The sequence below is a fragment of the Phlebotomus papatasi genome, chromosome 1 (assembly GCF_024763615.1).
Source record: "Phlebotomus papatasi isolate M1 chromosome 1, Ppap_2.1, whole genome shotgun sequence".
Lineage (NCBI taxonomy): Eukaryota > Metazoa > Arthropoda > Insecta > Diptera > Psychodidae > Phlebotomus > Phlebotomus papatasi.
Window position 1 is genome coordinate 34,818,894 of NC_077222.1, and position 19,368 is coordinate 34,838,261.

At 33.9% G+C, this 19,368-nt stretch overlaps 2 protein-coding genes across 3 annotated transcripts in view; both read right to left on the reverse strand.

The window, feature by feature from the left end:
* Positions 1-581: 581 nt before the first annotated feature.
* LOC129798932 (uncharacterized) lies at positions 582-5,215 on the reverse strand. Its single transcript, XM_055842442.1, has 4 exons — positions 5,154-5,215; positions 4,644-5,092; positions 4,320-4,588; positions 582-1,227 (listed from the first exon to the last, which is right to left on the reverse strand). Exons 1-4 carry the CDS (start codon positions 5,176-5,178, stop codon positions 660-662), a joined length of 1,311 nt encoding a protein of 436 aa, XP_055698417.1. The 5' UTR covers positions 5,179-5,215; the 3' UTR covers positions 582-659.
* A 4,572-nt stretch (positions 5,216-9,787) lies between these two features.
* LOC129798933 (maternal protein tudor) overlaps positions 9,788-19,368 on the reverse strand; it is a 32,646-nt gene continuing 23,065 nt past the window's right edge. For both annotated transcript variants that reach the window (XM_055842444.1, XM_055842443.1), the window contains 2 exons: positions 18,429-19,340; positions 9,788-12,618 (listed from right to left, as the gene is read on the reverse strand). In XM_055842444.1, coding sequence (XP_055698419.1) covers positions 10,029-12,618; positions 18,429-19,340 — 3,502 coding nt within the window. In that variant the 3' untranslated portion in view covers positions 9,788-10,028. The remainder of the gene's footprint in view (positions 12,619-18,428; positions 19,341-19,368) is intronic.

Below are 19,368 nucleotides of genomic sequence, written 5' to 3' on the forward strand. Positions count from 1 at the left end.
GCTCTTTACTTGCGTAAAGAGAAAAATTAACCTTACGGCAGATTGCAGAGACATGATCATGCCAAGAGTGTCATTAAAGATGACAGCAAGATTCCGAGCATGATCTGATACAGGGATAGACTCGCTACTAGAGAGTAAAACGGGGTTAGGGGACGGCTTAGTTTGCCTATGTCCAAGCACAAGAAAAAGGGACTTTTTGGGAGTGAAAACCAATCCATTAGAAACAGCCCAGTTATCTACCATGCACAATCTATTATTAATAACAGCAAAAGCTGCAGCAGGAGCTCGAGGATCACCAGAACAATAAATCTAAAGATCATCAGCATAAAAGTGATGCTGAACATGCGGAATATGAGAGGGAAGATCATTAATGAATAACAAAAAGAATAGCGGCAAAGAATAGACCTCTGCCCTACACCACGAGAAAGGATAACTGAATCAGACAAGCAATCATAGAGTTTAACATATTGGGACCTGCCCATTATTAGAACCATTTCTAACATTCTTTGTTAATTTCACCCAGAAATATTGAGAATTCCGATTTTTATAGCAGATTTTCGATTTTTTGAAAAAAAGGAACATTCGTAACAGGTAAAAATTTATTGAAAATTATTTCGTGTATAAATTACAAAGTGCACATTGAAGAGTAAAATTAGATATTAGATAGATATAGATGATGATGTGGTGGCATCACAATCATCTGACTTTTCTGTTTTTAGCTCAATTTCCGCCAATGTTTCTTTTTTGGCGCCTTCTTGAGTGTTCTCAGGTTCAGAAAGTTCCTCAATACGATTCCCAATTTCTGCCTGAAGAACATTTTCAGCATCTCTTACCGTCACAGAAGCATTCTGGGTCAATATGGTGAGGAGCCTCTGCACACTCTCCCCGGAAAGTACCAAATGATCAGAGTCTTGAATTGCTGGTGGATTTCGGGAATTCTGTCTCGGATTTTCCCCTTCTCCATGTTCATTGATACTCCTAATGACAGTCGGCAAGCTGTATTGAAGGATGGTTGTGAATACGGGAAGTACGATAACATAGCAAAGACCAACGACAAAAGACAGAGCGAGTAATCGTTCTGTCCAAGAATAATTCATGAAAATATCCTTGAGAACTGTGTTAGATTCCTGGACGAGTGTGATGAATTGTGTCATGGCCAGATGGCTGAAGAATTGCAGAAAGACTTCTGTGGGAGCACAAATACTCCTCTGAGGTCCATAAGTTTTCCTGTTGAACAAAAATTAGCTATTGCGAGATTGTTTTAGAGCAAGGATGAGCTGATAAGAAAACGCGCCAAATTGAGAAAAACGCGGGACAACTTATTGCCAACCCTAATGGTCAATTTTTTGTATTAATTTCCCTCCAATACCCGGCTGAACCTTAAGAGCGATTGTCAACAAAGGATTTTTACATATCAGTGGAAACACATGTTCGGATTATTTCCCTCACAATTTTTCCATGCGAATTAAATATCTTAGGAGAAATGTTATTTTCGAATTAATTAGAAAAAAAACCTGCAAGAATGAATTCTAGGGATAATTTAAGGGAAAATGTCTTATTTTTTGCAAAATAAAAAAATGGTAATTATATATGCAAAAGCATTGCCGCTATGAATATGGACAGCGAATTGAGCATGTATTACAGCCTGCTGATGCGGTTTTACATTATTAGTGTGCGAGTTTTTCAATTCTTTAGTTTTCTTAGTTTTTCTCCAATTGCATAAGTGTTTTGTCTAAAAATAACATTCAAATTAGTTAAAACAAGTGTTTTCCATTATATATAGTGATGAAAACTTGGTAAAAACAGTCCGAGAAATTGTTAAAATATCAAAAAGAACGAAACATAACCTAACTTTGAAGTGTCCAATAAACTCCAATATTTTATCAGACTGGGGCTTCGAAATTGTTAAAAATTGGTTCTGTGATTCATTTACAAGTATTTTTCAGTGATTTTTGCTGCAAATTAATTAAATTTTTCGTACACAAAAAATTGACACTATTATGGTGTGTAATATTTCAACCCACTATTATAGTGTTAAATTTGGAAAATGTGTTTTATTTAAAATTGTTAATTTAAAGTTGTTGAATTTCACGTAGTTGAATTTTCATTTCATTTCGCAGATCTTAATTTTTTTTTTGCATTTTTAAACATTTGTAATGTTTTTTTTTCTGTACTCGGGATCCCTCTCTTAATGCGAGATGATTATATCTGATGCTCGAATCTTCACAATATACTTATTATGTATATAAATATTTAATGTTCTATATGACTTTTGCCCAATGAAAAGCATCTGGACTGAAGTATATGTCTTAAAAGGAAATTCAACAATTTTTAGACAATTTTTGCTTAAAAATTCAACAACTTTGGTTGAAATACACAAGGCTACACACTATAATAATGTGAAGAACTATCATTATACTAAATATAATAATGATAATTTTTAGAATTTTTCAACAGTTTTAAATCACAAAACATTGTTGAAAATTTTTTATGACTATAATAGTGAGAATTTTTACATAGATCGCAATTAAATAATTAATTTATCCGATTTGACCCTATTATAGTGTTAAAATTTTGTTTTCAAACATTACAACGTTGTTGAAATTTTTTTAACTATAATAGTGGTAATATTCAATCACGAGACAATAAATTACCAAAATATTGTGCATTTTTCAAACATTTTTAAATTAAACAACTAAAATGGTCAATTCTGCACAATTATAGTAGTAAAATTTTACACATTTTTTACTGTGTAGTTTTATAACGCAATCAAAATACACCAAATATTCCCTGATAGCCAACTTCCGGACAGATTTTTCTGCAAGAATGAGGCCTTAGTTGTTTAGTAAATCGTCAATTAATGAGAAAAGTAGGGGGAGGTTGTGCAGCTTCGTATGGAAAGCAAATATTTAGCTTTTAGTTAAGAAGTTGTTTGAAAAATAGTGGTATTATTTGTAGATTTTAAAAATGCATATTTACAAGTTAATTTCCAAAGTAAAACTTCCAAGTAAACTTTTAAAAGAAATTGTAAAAGACAGAAAATATATATATGTATATTTTTTTTTGAAAAATTGCGCTTGATACAAATGATGGAAACCACGAAAAGAATTATAAGAAAATCACACGAAATTATGCTTAAGTACAATATTTTTCTAATTATGAACATATCCGGATGATGAACGCATAATGCTTCCGCTTTGGGCATATTCCGGGCGGCAATGTTCGCTTGCCTGTATAGTATTAGTGTAACTTTGGCATCAGTAGGCTGTCATACACGCTCAATTTCCTATCCATATTCAAAGCGACAATATGGCACAAGAAAGCAATGGATTAGATTTAAAGGTTTTACATTTTAGTTTAAATAAAAACACTTCTATTCGTTTAAAAAATGACAATATATGAGTAAATATAGAAATTTGGGGTTTATTTCTGAATTTAAAAAGTAAAATTTAATTTTATTTTCAATAAAATATCGAATGCTACGAGTACTACAGTAGAGTCTCCTAAATTCGAACGCTCGGGGGGTATTTTTGACATTTTTCACTTCCCAAATTCGAACGATTTTTTCAAAACTAACGGAATTTATGTGAAATTAAATTGTACTTTGAATCAAATTCTCGTACTTTCTTGCAAGTTTTAGTAGTAACATACTTCCTTTTCATGTTCTACGATAATAATGTATGTAAACATTCAGGAAGAAGCACATAAATATGATTTTCATTCATCTAGAATACGAACTTTCTAACATAACCTCACAATTGACAATTTTGAATCCAAACGGCGTTCGAATTTGAGAGACTCTATACGGACTCTACTGTACTACTAATAAGTGATTAAGAAGAACTGTCAAAGTATTGGTCAGCCGGGTTAATTTCAAGGAAATTTTGGGAAATTTAGAAATATAAACAAAAAGCTAATTCTTTTAATCGGAGTGGCTGGTATCCACAAAACCGATTTAAAATGAATAAAAAATTACAAATTCATTCATATATGACCCATTTTGCGAATCACTTCTAATTTTGCGGGCCACTCAAGTTTGTGCTTCTTGGAATTCCACTACTTTCAATCGGATATTAGTATACATTTATCATATATATATCTATAAAACTGAACTCCCTTAAACGTTTTTTTCTTGAAAACAATTCATTTTATAGGGATAATTGTGTATTTTTACATAGAAAATCAAGTTTTTCCAATATTCAATATTCGTTGATTTTGTTCGAATTTAAAAATTTCCCCACGCAAGGTAACACAAAAATCATGGCGGATTCTCTAAGCTCATGCATGTTTTAGAGGAAGATAATTATAATTAAACTTACATTAAATGCTCGAAACAATCATCTTTAGAGAACTTGTACGAGAAAAAATAAAAGTAGGATTTATTCACTTCGCACGGATTCTTCTCGTTCTGTCCATTCAGTTCCATGAGTTTCTTGATCTCCAGGCGCTTATTGCAATCCAGATAAGTCAGGAAGTAACTGATAAGGACAATTGTCAGGATGAAAACCAGAACGATGTTCCTCTTAAATCTTCGGCTCACACACCAAACAAAGGTAAGGGTTACCACAATCAAAGCAAAGAATAACAGCTGGAAGAATTAAAAAGTTTGGAAAAGGGAATTTGAAAATTCTGGAAGAACTCACTGTGTCAGAATTTTGGATTTCTTTTAAATAGAACGTGATGACATCCGCCACAGAGATTACAATCTCCTTCACTTGTTCAATCTTTCCCTCCCTGGACATCTCAATCACCTCAAACACTGCACTATCAATCTCCCTGGCAGTCTTAGCTTCCTTCAGCCTCTGCAGAAGGTCAGGTGTTAGATGTAAATGGAGAGTTCTAGTGAGTTTGTCTCCGTCTGGATTCTCTCGCAACTTCGACCGGTCGAAGAGGAAATTCACCAGCTTTGTGTAAAATAGATGAGCCTCATCTCTTGGGCAACTGCCACCAATTAACGCAGGTTCCTGTGGGATTTCACGTGGCTTTCCGCCCACTTTCTGCACGGATCCCCAAGCATGAGGCTCCACCCAATTTTCAGGGATATTTGCATGATTATCAGCAGCTGAGTGGGTCAGGAGAAGAAGAAAAAGTCCTACGAAGCAGATACGAGTGAATGGCTGGGAAATTCTTACCGAGAACCGGGAAATTCTTACCCAATGCATGGAGAGAAACTTTCATGATATCACTCTTTATGTTTACATTTGGACGTCAAACGTGGCGTCATCATCATCATTATCCAAACTCTCCAAACTTATCGATATCGGTAAGGCAGAGCATCGAAATCTACACTCATCAGGATAAATTTAATGATGAAAATCAGTTAAAAATTCAAATGTTATCCTTTTCTTTAACTGCCACAAAATTTGAAAAATAAAATTTTCCTTGCAAAATTTTACTTACTTTTAGTGAAAAAATCAAAAACTGATCGTAAAATATAAAAATCAATTAAGTACCTCATTAAGTTGTTCAAAAGGTAGAGACGGGAGGGATTGAAAGACGCCATTGAGGCTGATGAGTCATTTACTCCCTTTTCCTTCTAGTCGAATTGCATGTCCTTCTAGTTCTGTTTAGGCTGTTTAGGGGATTTTTTAGGTCCAGTAGGGGGTTTCTGTATGAATATGACAATAATGTCATATGACACAATTTAAAAAAATTCATGTGATAAATTCGCAAAAAATTATCGAAAATTAGATAAATATCAGGTACTAAGAGCTTGATAGAGCTCCTGAATTTATTAAGAAAAATTGTCACGTCATTATCATACTCTTACAGAAATCCCTTAGGAAATACCTTGGAAAACCTTAAGTGACTTAGGGCATTGACAGACTTGAGGATTAGCCGAGAGATGTCTTAGCGTACTTATATTCGAGATAATGATTACACCATACAGTAGAGTCTCGCTATAGGGTGGAATAACCGGCTATCGCCATGTTTAGGAAAAAATTAAAATCATTTAATCATAACTTTTGAATCCTTGTTACAAGATAAGTCAAATTTGACACAAAGTTACTTAGATGTATTGGCTCTAGATACGTGAAAACAATAATCCTAGAACATAACGCTGGACTACTTAAAAAACTGATTTTTATTAATAATGCAAAAATAACCATTTCGTCGCCACTTTTTACCACTTTTCGCCAGTTTTGTAAAATTTGTAACCACTTCTCGCCACCCACTTGAAAAGAACCACACTCGGTTATTTTAGGCAATGCTATGAAAAGAATACATTCACCATTTCTCTTTCCTTGTGATCACTTTATTATTACTCTCTTTAAATGATTTTTCTTCACTTTTATTTGAGAAATCAAATTATAAGTCTATTGCAGAAAGTAAACAATGCAGATTTGACAACTGAGAATGTACGAAGTGAAGTTAGCGTCGCCTATTGAAAAGATATGGCGACAGGTGGTAAAATCAATTCCAGAATATTACCACTTCTCGCCATGCCTCATTTTTTATACAAAAATAATATAAAATGAAATATTAATTGACTAAATACAAATTTTATGTATTCCACAATTGCAATTAAATATTCAATAGACAAATTATTTACCTAAATAGGTATTTTTGGACTGATGAAAATTTGACGATACTTAGTACATTTGGTAAGAGATGTTGGATTCGATGCACTTGCTTAAAATATTGCTCTAAAAAGTGATCAAAATCGTGAATCCAAAACGAATAATTATTATTTTTCGATTCTATGCGTAGAAGCAGAAACAATACAAAAAAATTGCGACTCATTTATTTCATAAATTGCGAAAAATAGCGATTTCAATGTAAGTGGCGAGAAGTGGGGCACTGGCGATAACTGGTGATTCCACCCTAGTCCATATTTGGTTTCAAATTTGACACTTGGGTCGAAATTTCACCCGAAATTTAAAGATTGATTCACTATAAACATAAACAGAAACAGTCTTTAATGAAAACTACAGTAGACTCTCGCAAATTCTGCTCTTTTAAGATCGGGCTACTTTTTAATTTGGGCAGCGGTTACATTTGAAAAAAGTTTGTTGTTATTTTTCAAGTTTGATTATGATTATCAAATGAATCAAATATGCTCAAATTTGGCATGGTTTGTCTTAGTTTTGATGTGATTTTGCATTATTGAGGGATTTTCATGCAATTTACGTTTATATATGAGTGTGTAAACTCAATATCTATATGCACACAAGGGGGTAACGACATGTTTTTTTTATATGGAGTTTCGTAAAAGACAGTGAAGGTGCTAGTGAAAGAGATAGTCTATAAAAAATGTATCAATTGTCTCACTCTCATTCATTTTGCCATTTGACGTCTATGCATGGTGTCTGAAAAGTGCTTCGTTTCATAAGAAATTAAAGTTTTAAAAGTGATAATTGCGAAAAACCTATTTGATCAAAGTATGAACACAAGTAATAAGTGTTGTGTTGTTCCAAATTGTGGCAGCAAGTTTGGTCAAACTGGAAATAAGTTATCGTTCCACAGGTAAGTCACATTTGCATAAAAGTGTTTTGGGGAATCAGTTACGCAGGAGATGAGCCTTTAAAGTTAGCATATATCAAAAGTCACTATCCTAAACTATTTAAAAAGGTTCAAGATATACATTCCCCAAAATGTATATTAGAATTATGAGCTATTTTCACTGTGAATTGGGATTGTCACGGTGACCCAGCTGAATTTATTACTTGACTCAAAAGTGTGACTTAATTCAAATTGACCGTTACTACACTTCCCCAAAACCAGCATAATTTGATTAATAAAAATTTTTGATATTTGAAAATTTGCAATTTTTCTCTCTGAAAACTAACTATATTTTACTATTTAAATTATACAATTGCTATATAATCTGTAGGGATTAGCTATCTTGGTTATAATTTTTCTTAATATTATTTTAGCAACGATTACATTGATCTCTTGGATCTCTTCAATCGCTTTTCAATTTTAATTATACTATTTTTATTATTTAATACCACTCCGATGAACCCTTATCCTATCCAATGTAACTCATTCTCAGTGGGTTCTATACAAATTTAAATGTGTAATGTGGAAATATGTTAAAACCCGTTTTATAAATTTTTAAATTTTTCTCTTTTCGAAAACCAATTAAATATGAAATTCATTTTAGAAATTTTAGTAGTCTCTGTTATTGATCTTTTCTTAGCTTTAAATATAATTACTACAAATTTCTAAACTCGTGTATTTGAAAGTAATTTTACAAGACCTAATATCTATTTGCAGAGGAAATCAATTTAGCGCCTTCCTTTTAGAGTGTTGAGGATATTTTTTGCAAAAGAAATTATATAAAGTTTCTCTAAGAATATTTTATTTCCATTCATTCATTCATTCATTTTCAACCGCTTATCCCTATTGGGGTCGCGGGCCCATGACATCCAATCTAGCAGCCCACGCCTGTCGGTCCTCCGCCACTTCAGGAAGATGTTCGAGTTCGATCCCGAGGCGTTCCAAGGCAAGATTCTGAATTTGATTCAGCCACCTTGTCCTAGGTCTGCCTCGAGGCCGAGGTCTCCTCACAATGGCTTGCATAGCTTTTCTGGGGAATCTTTTTTCTGGGGAATCTTAATATATGGAATTTATTTCCATATATTATATAAAACAATTAATAAATAAAATTAACTTCCTAATACAATATTTTTGTTTAGATTCCCTGCTAATGAAGAAAGAAGGATTCTCTGGCAAAAACGTTTGGAAATGTTACAATCTGTGATAACTTCCCAGTGAAAATTCGTCGCCGCGATAGAACGCTTGCTAGCATGATGTCTTCATTGAAAGGTCTCAAGGAAAGAACCTTAAAAGACGAACCTACTCAAAATGTATTGGAACAACTCCCTGGTGCCAGTAGGCCTATTTTCAAAAGAATGTTGGGGAGAATCAACGGACAAGGTCCAAATGTACCCTTCGATGAAGATTTAAAAGAATTTTCGGTGCAACTGGATTTCAGATCTCCTGTTGCATATCGATTTGTGAGGGAATCGCTTGGTAATTGTTTGTCCCATCCAATACAAATTGCCAGATGGTATAAGAGCCTGGACTGTGATCCTGGTTTTACGCAGGAAACTCTCTTTACTGTGAAGTCTTTTGTAGATGCTGAGAATGCTCAAGGTAAAACAGTAATTTGCCAATTAATTTTTGATGAGATGAGTATTTTAAAGTTAAGAAAGAAGAATATTGATTTCTTGAAAGCCGGAATATTTTCTAAATACACATAATCGAAAGCAGATAAACTATTAATAAAAACATAAATTCTTTGACTTGATCCCCTAACACAGAAGTACAAAAAATTAAATGACATTGCCTAACCAAAAACTTGTTATTTCTTTTAATTTTTGTTCTCATTTTTCACAGTGTATTTTAGGTAAAAAACTTTAAGTAATTACTTTAAGTGGGTTGGAAAATCCGTCAATAAGGTGTGTGAAAGAGAACAAGAGTGCAATTGATACAGATATATATAGATGTTTCTTCACGGTTTTACAAAGTGGTTACCCCCTTGGCTAGAAACACAATCGATCTGTAACATTCTTTGTAAGACTCTTTCCACACTGAGTTTTTACAACACAATTTAAATTCAAATTATACCTAAAATTTAACGGTCTTTGTGTTAATACATCCTAAAATGAATAAATATTTAAAAGCAAAATGAATTCATTGACTATTCGAAGATTACGTACATAATTTTAATTAATTTATTTGCATGGCCGAAATTACACTGTGGGCGAAATTAGACGCTGGCCGAAATTTGGCACATTTCCCCGATAGCAGATTTTAACTCACCCTGTAGAAAGACAAATTTCTCGAGATTTCAAATATATTAATTTTATTTACTTCAAAATAACGATTTCACATAAATGATAAATCATAATTGAAAATATCAAAAAAAAGGAACAAATAAAGTATTTCAAGTAGAGAAAAAAAACATTATTAACGAGTGGTAAATAATTATTTTTAAAAAAATATCGTAATTGAATCACTTGATTGGGATAATTTTATGAGTTTTTTTTGGAAGTTTAGTATTTTATTTATTTTTTTGCTTATTTATCTGGGATACCATTGGAGGAAATCTCTTCTCCGGAAGTATGAGATTGAGTACTGGTTCCACTGTCTCCTTCAATTTTATTGACAATCGCACTTGGATCTTCTGGAATATCACTCAATTGAGTCGAATGTGCCGGATGGATGATGGCATTGAGCTCATCTTCACACTGTGTAATGGACAAATCGCAGATTTCACTTGCAATAGCTTCTGCATCTCTGCGTACCATTGAAGCATTTACCATTTCTTCAGTCAGACTACTTATTTGGGATTCAAGAGTCTGCCACGACTCTTCAGGGCTCTCCAGGGAAATCTCCTGACCATTTAGGAGGAGTTTAACAAGAACCGGTGTTGAAGATCTATCCACAAAGATCACTTGGAAATTTTCTTCTCCTCCCTTTGACAATTCCAAGAATTTCTCTAGATGGTCTTTTGTCCAATTTCCAGGAGTTTTCTTCTCCAGGGCACATCTCATGGCCAATGGTTCAATTGCCTGAAATTCCTGTGATAATTCCCACAAATCACTCGTGACAGTTGTATTGCCGTAATCTATGAAAAACACCTTGAATTTATCATCTTCGGTGCCCTCAATCTTTGCCCTGTAGACACAACCATCAGCTGAAAAGGTTGCTGCACAGATTTTATCCATTCTCCTCTCAGTTACTGGATCCATTGGTGGATTCTCCAAGTGATTTAGCACTTTGTCCAGGATATCACTTCGCGTGGAGAGATGCAAGTAGAAATCTCCGGGAGAATTTATATGACTCACTTGGGCAAAAATAATTTTCTCTTCAGGAATTTTTGGTGAATCTGCCGGAACATTCTCTTGGTGCTCTTCCTCCTGGCTCAGAATCTCCATGACATCCTTTCCATCCAGCAATAGACGTACTAGGGTTGTCTGTCCAGGTGCCAGAGGAACAATATTGAAGCATGTTGCTCCCTCTTGAGCCAATTCAACAAATTTTTTCTCAGCTTCTTCTGACCACTTTCCACTTTCTGGCAACTTCAATGAGCATTTCCTGGACAAAATTGGCAATTCTGCAATCTTGTCCGGGAGATACTTGACCGAATTGGTAATTGCTGTATTGCCATAATCCACAAAAATCACCTCAAGTTCCCCAGCAGCTGCTGAATGAATCAATTTTGCGCGGTACCAAGAATTATCTTCATCAAACAGAGCTGCATACATTTTTCCCTCCTCAACATTCTCCTCAGCAGAACCCTCCTTGGCACCCAACTCACTCAGTGAATAGGAAATAAATTCAAGATCTGCTGTATCCCGTTCAAGTTGCATATAAAAATCCGTGAGGGAATTGATATGACTGACAAAACCAACTGAATGTGGCTCAATGATACTCAATGGCTCAGCCAGAGACATTTTGAGGAGCATCTCTTCAGCACTTGTACCCTCTTCTGTGATCAAATGCACATAGGCCAGATCATCGGCTTGAGATATCACGGTATACCTTGCCGGTTGATCTTGATAGAGTTTCTGCATAGCCTCAATAGCTTCATGCCTCCATTCATCCTGATGATCCTTGGGAATCAATGGCAATGCCAGGCGTCTGGCATAGGGAATAAATTTTTCAAAGGCATCAGAAATCTCCCTGATTAGTGTCCCATCAGTGATGACATCCATATTCCCGTAATCCAAAAATTGAACTGATGTAATATCTTCAGTGGAATCGAGAATTTTTGCCCTATACCAATTACCATCCATTGAATACTTGGCCAGGCACAAATCACCCACTTTAACATCCATCAACTGTGGCATAGATTCACCCACAATCTGTATAGATTCCTGCAATTGATCTATAGCCTCGGTATCTGCCTCCAATTGAACATAGAATTCATGGGGATTGACAATGTGAGTCACATAAACCAAAACACCATTTTTCTCCCCTTCCAACTCATCAGAATTCTCCTGACCATCAATAAGTCTACACACAATGTCCTCATCTGCTGCCCTGGCCAGACCTTTCTTCTCCAATTCCTCCGCTACGCTACATCCATTGACACACAAATCAACTATCCATTCGCCCTTATACTTCCTCAAAACCTTCATCTGGGGCACAAGATTGACAATCATTTTGCCAAATTCACTCACAACTTTCTCCTCCAACGCCTCCTTTTCCTCCTTCCCCTCCCCCTCCGCCTCCATCAATTCCATCGGTAGGAAAACCTTAACAGCATAGCTACTGGCTTGACCAAAATACCCCGTGAGATTTCTCAAACACTCAAATCTCACAACTTCTGTATTCCCATAATCCACATACTTGACAGTCACTTCCTGCCCAGAAACACTTACCACCTCACCACGATACCAATTATCATCCACCACAGACTTGACAGCATACACCTTCCTGGGAGTCACGGCAGTGCAAGTGGTATGGTCAGATTCATAGTGACTGTACATTTCATTAATCAACTGAGTTAGGACTTCAGTAAATTCAGAATTCTGCACATAGACCACATTCAAGGACTCCACAAAAGCCACCAGGACTGAAAAGTCTGATTGGAAGATCACTTGGCGGCAAATGAGGGGAGGATCCTCGAGGAAAGCTTTAGAGAGAATTTTCAGTCGAAGGCTGAAAGAGATTCAGAAAAAAAGGGGATTTGAGTTAGGGCAAAATCTAGAATTCGGGACAAATCTTTGTTAGACAAAAATTTTGGAAATGTTTAGTAAATCTAGGGTAGGGTAGATATTTCGAGATTGACTCGTGCAGCGCTATATCCCCTAATCTCTATGTTAGAGACATATTAGCGCTATGTCTACACTGAGAGAAATCCGAAAAAGTTAAAATAACATTCCGTAAATGTTAATTTTACCCTGCAGTATTGATCCGAAATCGGTGTAAATATTACCCTTTTTAGTTTTATTAGGCGTTAAAGTTACCCTTTTTCATGTTAATTTTACCCTTAAAAAAGGTGTAAAATTAACATTAAAAAATGTTGATATATTTTTACACCTAAAAAGTGTTAAAGTTATGAGGACAAAAAGTTAATCGCAACCCCCGTTTTTTTCTCAGTGTAGAGAACAAGCTAGCTGGACCTTTAAAACTAATTGCAAAATTAGTAAAGACAAATAAATTAAGTGTATAAAATTTATAGTAATCTGGCTAATTTAACTCAGAGTAGTGAATTTTAAGTGTTGTAGTCCGTTTCCGTTATTTATTGATTATTTATTTTTTAAGTTATTGACAGTTTGATCCTTTTTAAGTTTTTTATTGGACAGGATATCGGTCAAAATAGGCCTAAGGCCTAAGACCTGATTTAAGGGGGGGGGACAAAAAAAGGGTAGGGGAAATTAAGCTCAAAGTCACCAAACGAAAATTTAAAATTTCAAAAGATAAAAGAGACCGTGTTTTCAATTTTTTTAATTTAATATATAGCCTTCATGAACCTCCCTTAAACATCCAAAAATTTAATGGGATCCAAACAAAAAATACATGGAAAATAAAAAATATTGCTTTATTAACCCTTTAAGGACGAAAGGGTTGGTTAAAAATTAGGGGTGAAAAATATATATTTTCTGACTTTTTTAAAGCAAAATATAACTTTATATAATAATAATAATAAAAATAATAATGCTGGCACAACCAAGATGAATAAAAACAAATAACAAAGTACAGTAATAACAAATAACAAAGTACAGTACTCTCGCTCAATCGGCTCTTTCTCAATCGGGCGACAAACTTTGTTGACAATTTTCACGTTTAATTATGAAGCTAATTCGTTCAAATTCGCTGTAGTTCTTCCTATTTTATCGTGATTCTTTATAATTGAGCACTTTTTGTGGAATTTACAAAGGCTTTGACGCTCAATTCTATCGCTAAACCGGATGACATTTTGCCCCATATTCCCAATTGAGAGAGAGTCTACTGTAATAAGGTAGCCCAGGTAGCCAGATCGGGCTGATGATGACGTAGATACTTTTTGGAAGTTATGTCAAAAATCATCTGTTCGTGACTCGCGCCCAAATCTCATGCGAATACATTTCTATAAAATGTTGGGAATATATCAAAATTATTAGTTTAATTGTTAACAGTAATGACTGTTTTTATCAATTAAACTAATATTTGATGTTGTTTCAGTTTTTCTCATACTTTTTTGCAACAAAATTCTACTTGACAAAAATTATTTCCACGAAACCCGGCAGACCATACACCATATGAGCAAATCACGAATGTGTCAGAACATTCAATACTCATATATTTTGGAAAAAAACGCAGAATAAGTAAAATAATATGGAATACAAAGCATAAAAATCACGTAGAATACCAAATTGATATAAAATGCCGAGTTCAGACATTCTCAATAAAAAGCAAATATTAATTTTCTTTAATTTCGTAACTGTGTTATCACACTTGCACATTAAAATTTTAATATGATTCACATTAATTGTCGCTGGTGAGAGTCCAATTGTGTAATTTGGGTGTTTGAATCATTTTATATTCAAAATTTGATCTATTTGTTGATAAAAAGGTAGACTTGGCCCCCAAAATTTGATATAAATTGATTTATAGCATGAATTCGAAAAATTAATGCGATTTTCTCTTTAATTTTTTAATGTGAAAAATATTTATGCTTTAGCTAAATTTAAACTTATTTTTGTAGGCCAAGTCCACTTCTTCATCAATAAATAGAAAAACCCTAAATATTAAGTAACTCAAAGACACAAATAACATATTTGGACGCTCACAAGCGACAATTAATGTGAATCACATTAAAATTTTAATGTGCAAGTGTGATAACGCGGTAAGACTTCTACAATAGTTCTAAGGACTCATAAATCCATTTCCCCATTAAGATTTCCACATTTTTTGTGGTTTTATGTTAAATTAAGAAAAAACACGAAAAATGTTAAAATGAGTTTTCATAGATTTCATTAACAAAAAGCTAATTTATTAAGTTATTTTTCCCAACACTTTAGCGAGAATTCTATCACACATACCAATATACTTTCCTCTAAAATTGACATCTTTACGTATGTATCAGGTATGAGTTTTTTTCAGAAAATTTTATTTAACACTTGGAAGGACCCTAGTGGCAGCCGCTGCCAATTTAATTTTCAATTTTATTCTTTATAGTGAAGAATATATTATTTCGCCTGGAGACCCGATTGAATGCGTGCAGAATTTATCTGGCTATTTTTTCGTTATAAAATTTTTAATAAAAATTAAATATTAGTGTAAATATATTGCAAAAACAAAAAACTGCACTCGGAAGGACCAAGTGGCAGTTGCTGCCATATGCATTTTATATGGGACTTTGACGTTCTGCAGATGTAATTTTCTTGACTGTTAGTGTATAAAAGCCATAAAAGAACAAATTGAAAGTGTTTTTGCAAATTATTGAGAAGAATTATGGGAAATATTGAATTGGGAAATATGTATGAAATATGAATAATTATGGGAATTATTCAATTTTTCTCTTATTTACCAAAGCTCAAAATCCATTTTGTTAAGCGAAGTTAATAGAAAATAGTTAATAGTATTAACTATTGTTCATATGTAGAATTTCTGCTTTGAAAAATAAGAGAAAAATTGAAATATTCAAAGGCTGCCGCATTCAAAGGCATACCACTTTCCCTTACTCCATGATTCTGATAAAAATGAAAACATCGAATGGTTAAAAATCTTTAGATACAGTACCCAAGGAGGTGAAATTTCTGATTCAGACACCAGAAAAGAACTGACTGAGGCTCCGAATGTTAAAATATATGTAAAAATATTAAAATATTATGTAAAATCCGATAAGTGGCAGCGGCTGCCACTTGGTCCTTCCGTGACACTTTAAGTTAGGGTTCTTCGAAGTGTTAACTGCCAAGAGCAATTCAGAAAAGAAATTTAAGGTGATATTTGAATTCTCATTATGGTTCTTTCAGTACTGTTTTACGACTATTTTGGATTTTATATGACTTCATTTTTATCAATTATTTTTACATTTACAATTATTTTGTATTATTAACCAATTTTCATGCCACGAAACCAATAAAATGTCATCACCTGATGAAGTTTTGTCAACGAGGAAAATTCATTAAGACAAAATTGGCATTTTCTCGTCTTTAGCGAATTTTTTTCTTTGAATATTGCAATACTTGAGAGATAAATATTTACGATATTCGGAATTTTTAAGAATCAATTGCGTTATTCTCATAATTTCTATTCTGGATTAAAACGTGATTTTTTTTGATAATAGTCTTAATTGTAGTAAAACGTAAAACTCATTCAACAGTTCATTCATTTATGACGTTATACTCTGTATAAAAAATGTGACACTTTACCGCACTTTGGAATGATATCCCAATATTCTGGTTCTTGGTCTATTTTTTAAAATTTAAATCATAAAAATATTATCAAATAATTTTTTCACAAAGAGAAAGTAATTAAATATTCTATACACTAGGGAAAAGTGTTCTCTGCAGTTCAGACTGTACCATCTTTTTCCGGGAAAATCGAAAATAAATCTTAATTTTTACTACACAAAAAAATCTGTAATTCATTAAGATCCAATGCTTATTTTATTTAGTATTCAAAGTGCTTAGTTTTTTGTTACAAGACAAATAAAAAGGCAATATCGATTTTCTTCCAATGCATATGGTACAATTTTGCCTTCAATCGTGAAGGTGCATGCCTCTGAATCTAGAACAGTTTCTGAAAACATTACTGTCGAAACATTAAACGAGGTATTATTTATAAGCCTGAGGCCTAATACACTCATTGGAACTATCATTGCATTGTAGTGAAACAACCTATCAAAAAACAAATCAATTTTTCTGAAGTGTTACTTTTCTTTTGGAAATAAAATTGTTGGAAAAAATCATTTTATCGATATGGAAACTATAAAACGCGACGTAAAAAATGTGGTGCTCCAACACCCCATATATTAGATTGGCCAGTAAGGCTAGCCTTGTCCAGAACGCTGTGATTTTTTGTTCTGTGTAGTCTATAATTTTTCAAAAAACTAATTAAAATTGAAAATTGACCAAGAAGTACAATTTTGAATGAATTCTTTAAAGACATTAGCTGCAAAATGAGATTAAATTTTAAAATTTAACAATGGAAAATCGATTTAAGGAAATTATTGAGTTTAATGGTATATATAAACGATATTTTATCCTAGGCAACTTTAATATCATACCCAATGTGGTCATATTACTAAAACGGTGTTTTTTAAATCAAAATTTATCATATTATACCTATTTGAAGTTCATTAGCCGAGGAACAATAAATATATTTTCATTTATGAAGAAAATTATTATTCGCAAAATTATTCGATTCTTATTTTTCTATTACAAATATTTGACAAATCTTAGTTGTCAACACTGTACCAGTCGAGTAAAAGTATCTACGTCACTGGCAGTTCGATTTGGCCCACCTTATACTTGAAACATCTTGGAATGCAAGCACCCCGAGTTGCACGCATTTCGAAGTCGCTTGTAAAGAATCTCAGCTACCATAGGCTTTTCTGGGCTTTTTCCATAGATAGCCTCCATAGACCTTCTTCAATATCGTGGGTTTCTTAGAATTCGAACAAGGAATTTAGAAAATAAAAAGTACTGAAATTTTTATTCCTAATTTTGAAATATCTTCGTTATAGCAAGTTATCAATTTCTATCTACTTATTTTACAAAATTAATCCACTGTTGAATATTTTCCAAATGATTTGAATTCTTTGAATACGAAGCCGATATCCGTTTTAGCATTTTTCAAAGATCCTTCTTCAGGATTTTTTTCAGAAATCCTTTTATTAAAAATGCCCACTTGGGGTAAAAAGTATAATAAAAGGTATGGGGCAAAAAGTAACAAAAATCGAAGCAATTTCCGATAATGGCTAAAAGAAACATCATTGCCATGTTTCGCCGCTTGTTGTTTATTTTGCATTGGTCATCAGAAATTAGACATTTTTGGGGCATTCGGGTAGCTTGTAAAAAATAAAATATACGTTTTGTGACTTTTTGCCCCAGGCTCCCCTGAAGACAAATTTTAGTTTGAAACTTGGTGAAATTTCATTAACATTTTAAAGGGTTCATTCAACTTTCAAAAACATTTAACAAAATTATCCAGGGGCCCATCAAGCCTAAAAAAGTGAAGCAATTTTTCATTTTTCCTTGTAAAAATTTTGTAGATATTGCACCGCGACTTAAACAAATTTTCTCCTAGTTCTTGTATTATTTCGGCGAACTCTATGAAATATGTATTTTTATATAGCTTTTCATGAGCAATTTCGAAATATATCAGACTGATAAGTCAATTCTCTTTAGGAAAAAACTTGCCAATAGTCTTCAGTGCCTCTATGCAAAAACGTATGGAAAAATGAAATGTCGATAGGCCCCTGAAATTATCAAAGCTGTAAAGTTCAAATTGTGAGTGAAAGAAAATTTTTCTATACTTACACATCATTTGGTCCCAAGCCAACCACCTTGACTTTGCAGTAGGTTCCATCGAACTTTTTCAGCTGCTCCACTAGATCCTCCCCAATAACTTTGGCATAATGGATGTCATAGAAAGTGGCCGTTAGTTTGATGTTGGAGTGTTCAAGAACAACATCAAATTTCCCCAGATTCTCAACATTAGTCACCATCACCCGGATTGTCTGCCCTGGCAGCAATTTAACATTCACTTCGGTGGATTCTCCAAAAATCGGAGTTGGCTCATCTTTTGGCCTCTTCACTAGGCCATCCTTCACCAGAGCCTCTAGAAGATCTCCCTTGTCCACATTCATCTTCACCAGGTGAACATTATCCTGGACCTCGTGGAATTTGCACGTGATAGCCATTGTGTCATTGACATAATTGCCAATGTGTGGAAAAATATCCTGTCGCTCAAAGTCTAGGACAACATTGTAGGCCAATGAGCATTTAATAGCCATTGAAGGGAGTTTCATAAATTTCTCAGTCATTGGCCACATGAGATCCGGTGTCACCACTCCCCTGTATCCCCGATCAACAAACAAAACCTTGTATTTGTTCAACTTTTTGTTGTAGTCACAGACTTTGGCACGATAGAGCATCTCATCTCGGCTATTTCGTGCAATAACACACCATCCATTTTCATAGCGAGTACCCCCAATGGGCCTTTTGCCCGGATAAAAGTCCTGAATCTCCCTCATCATAGCCTCATATTCTGTGAAATGTGCCTTGAGCTGCACATAAAATTCTTCTGGATCCATCCAATAAATGAGAATTACGTCGATGTCAGCATTGAAAGTAACATCGATGGCTCTGAAATCAGTGCTTGAGAGCGAAATACTATCCACAGTCTTAAGTTCATGAGCTGTGCTCACATTGTAGTCTTTATCAGTTGTTCTGAGAAAATTACAAAACAAAAAAAACG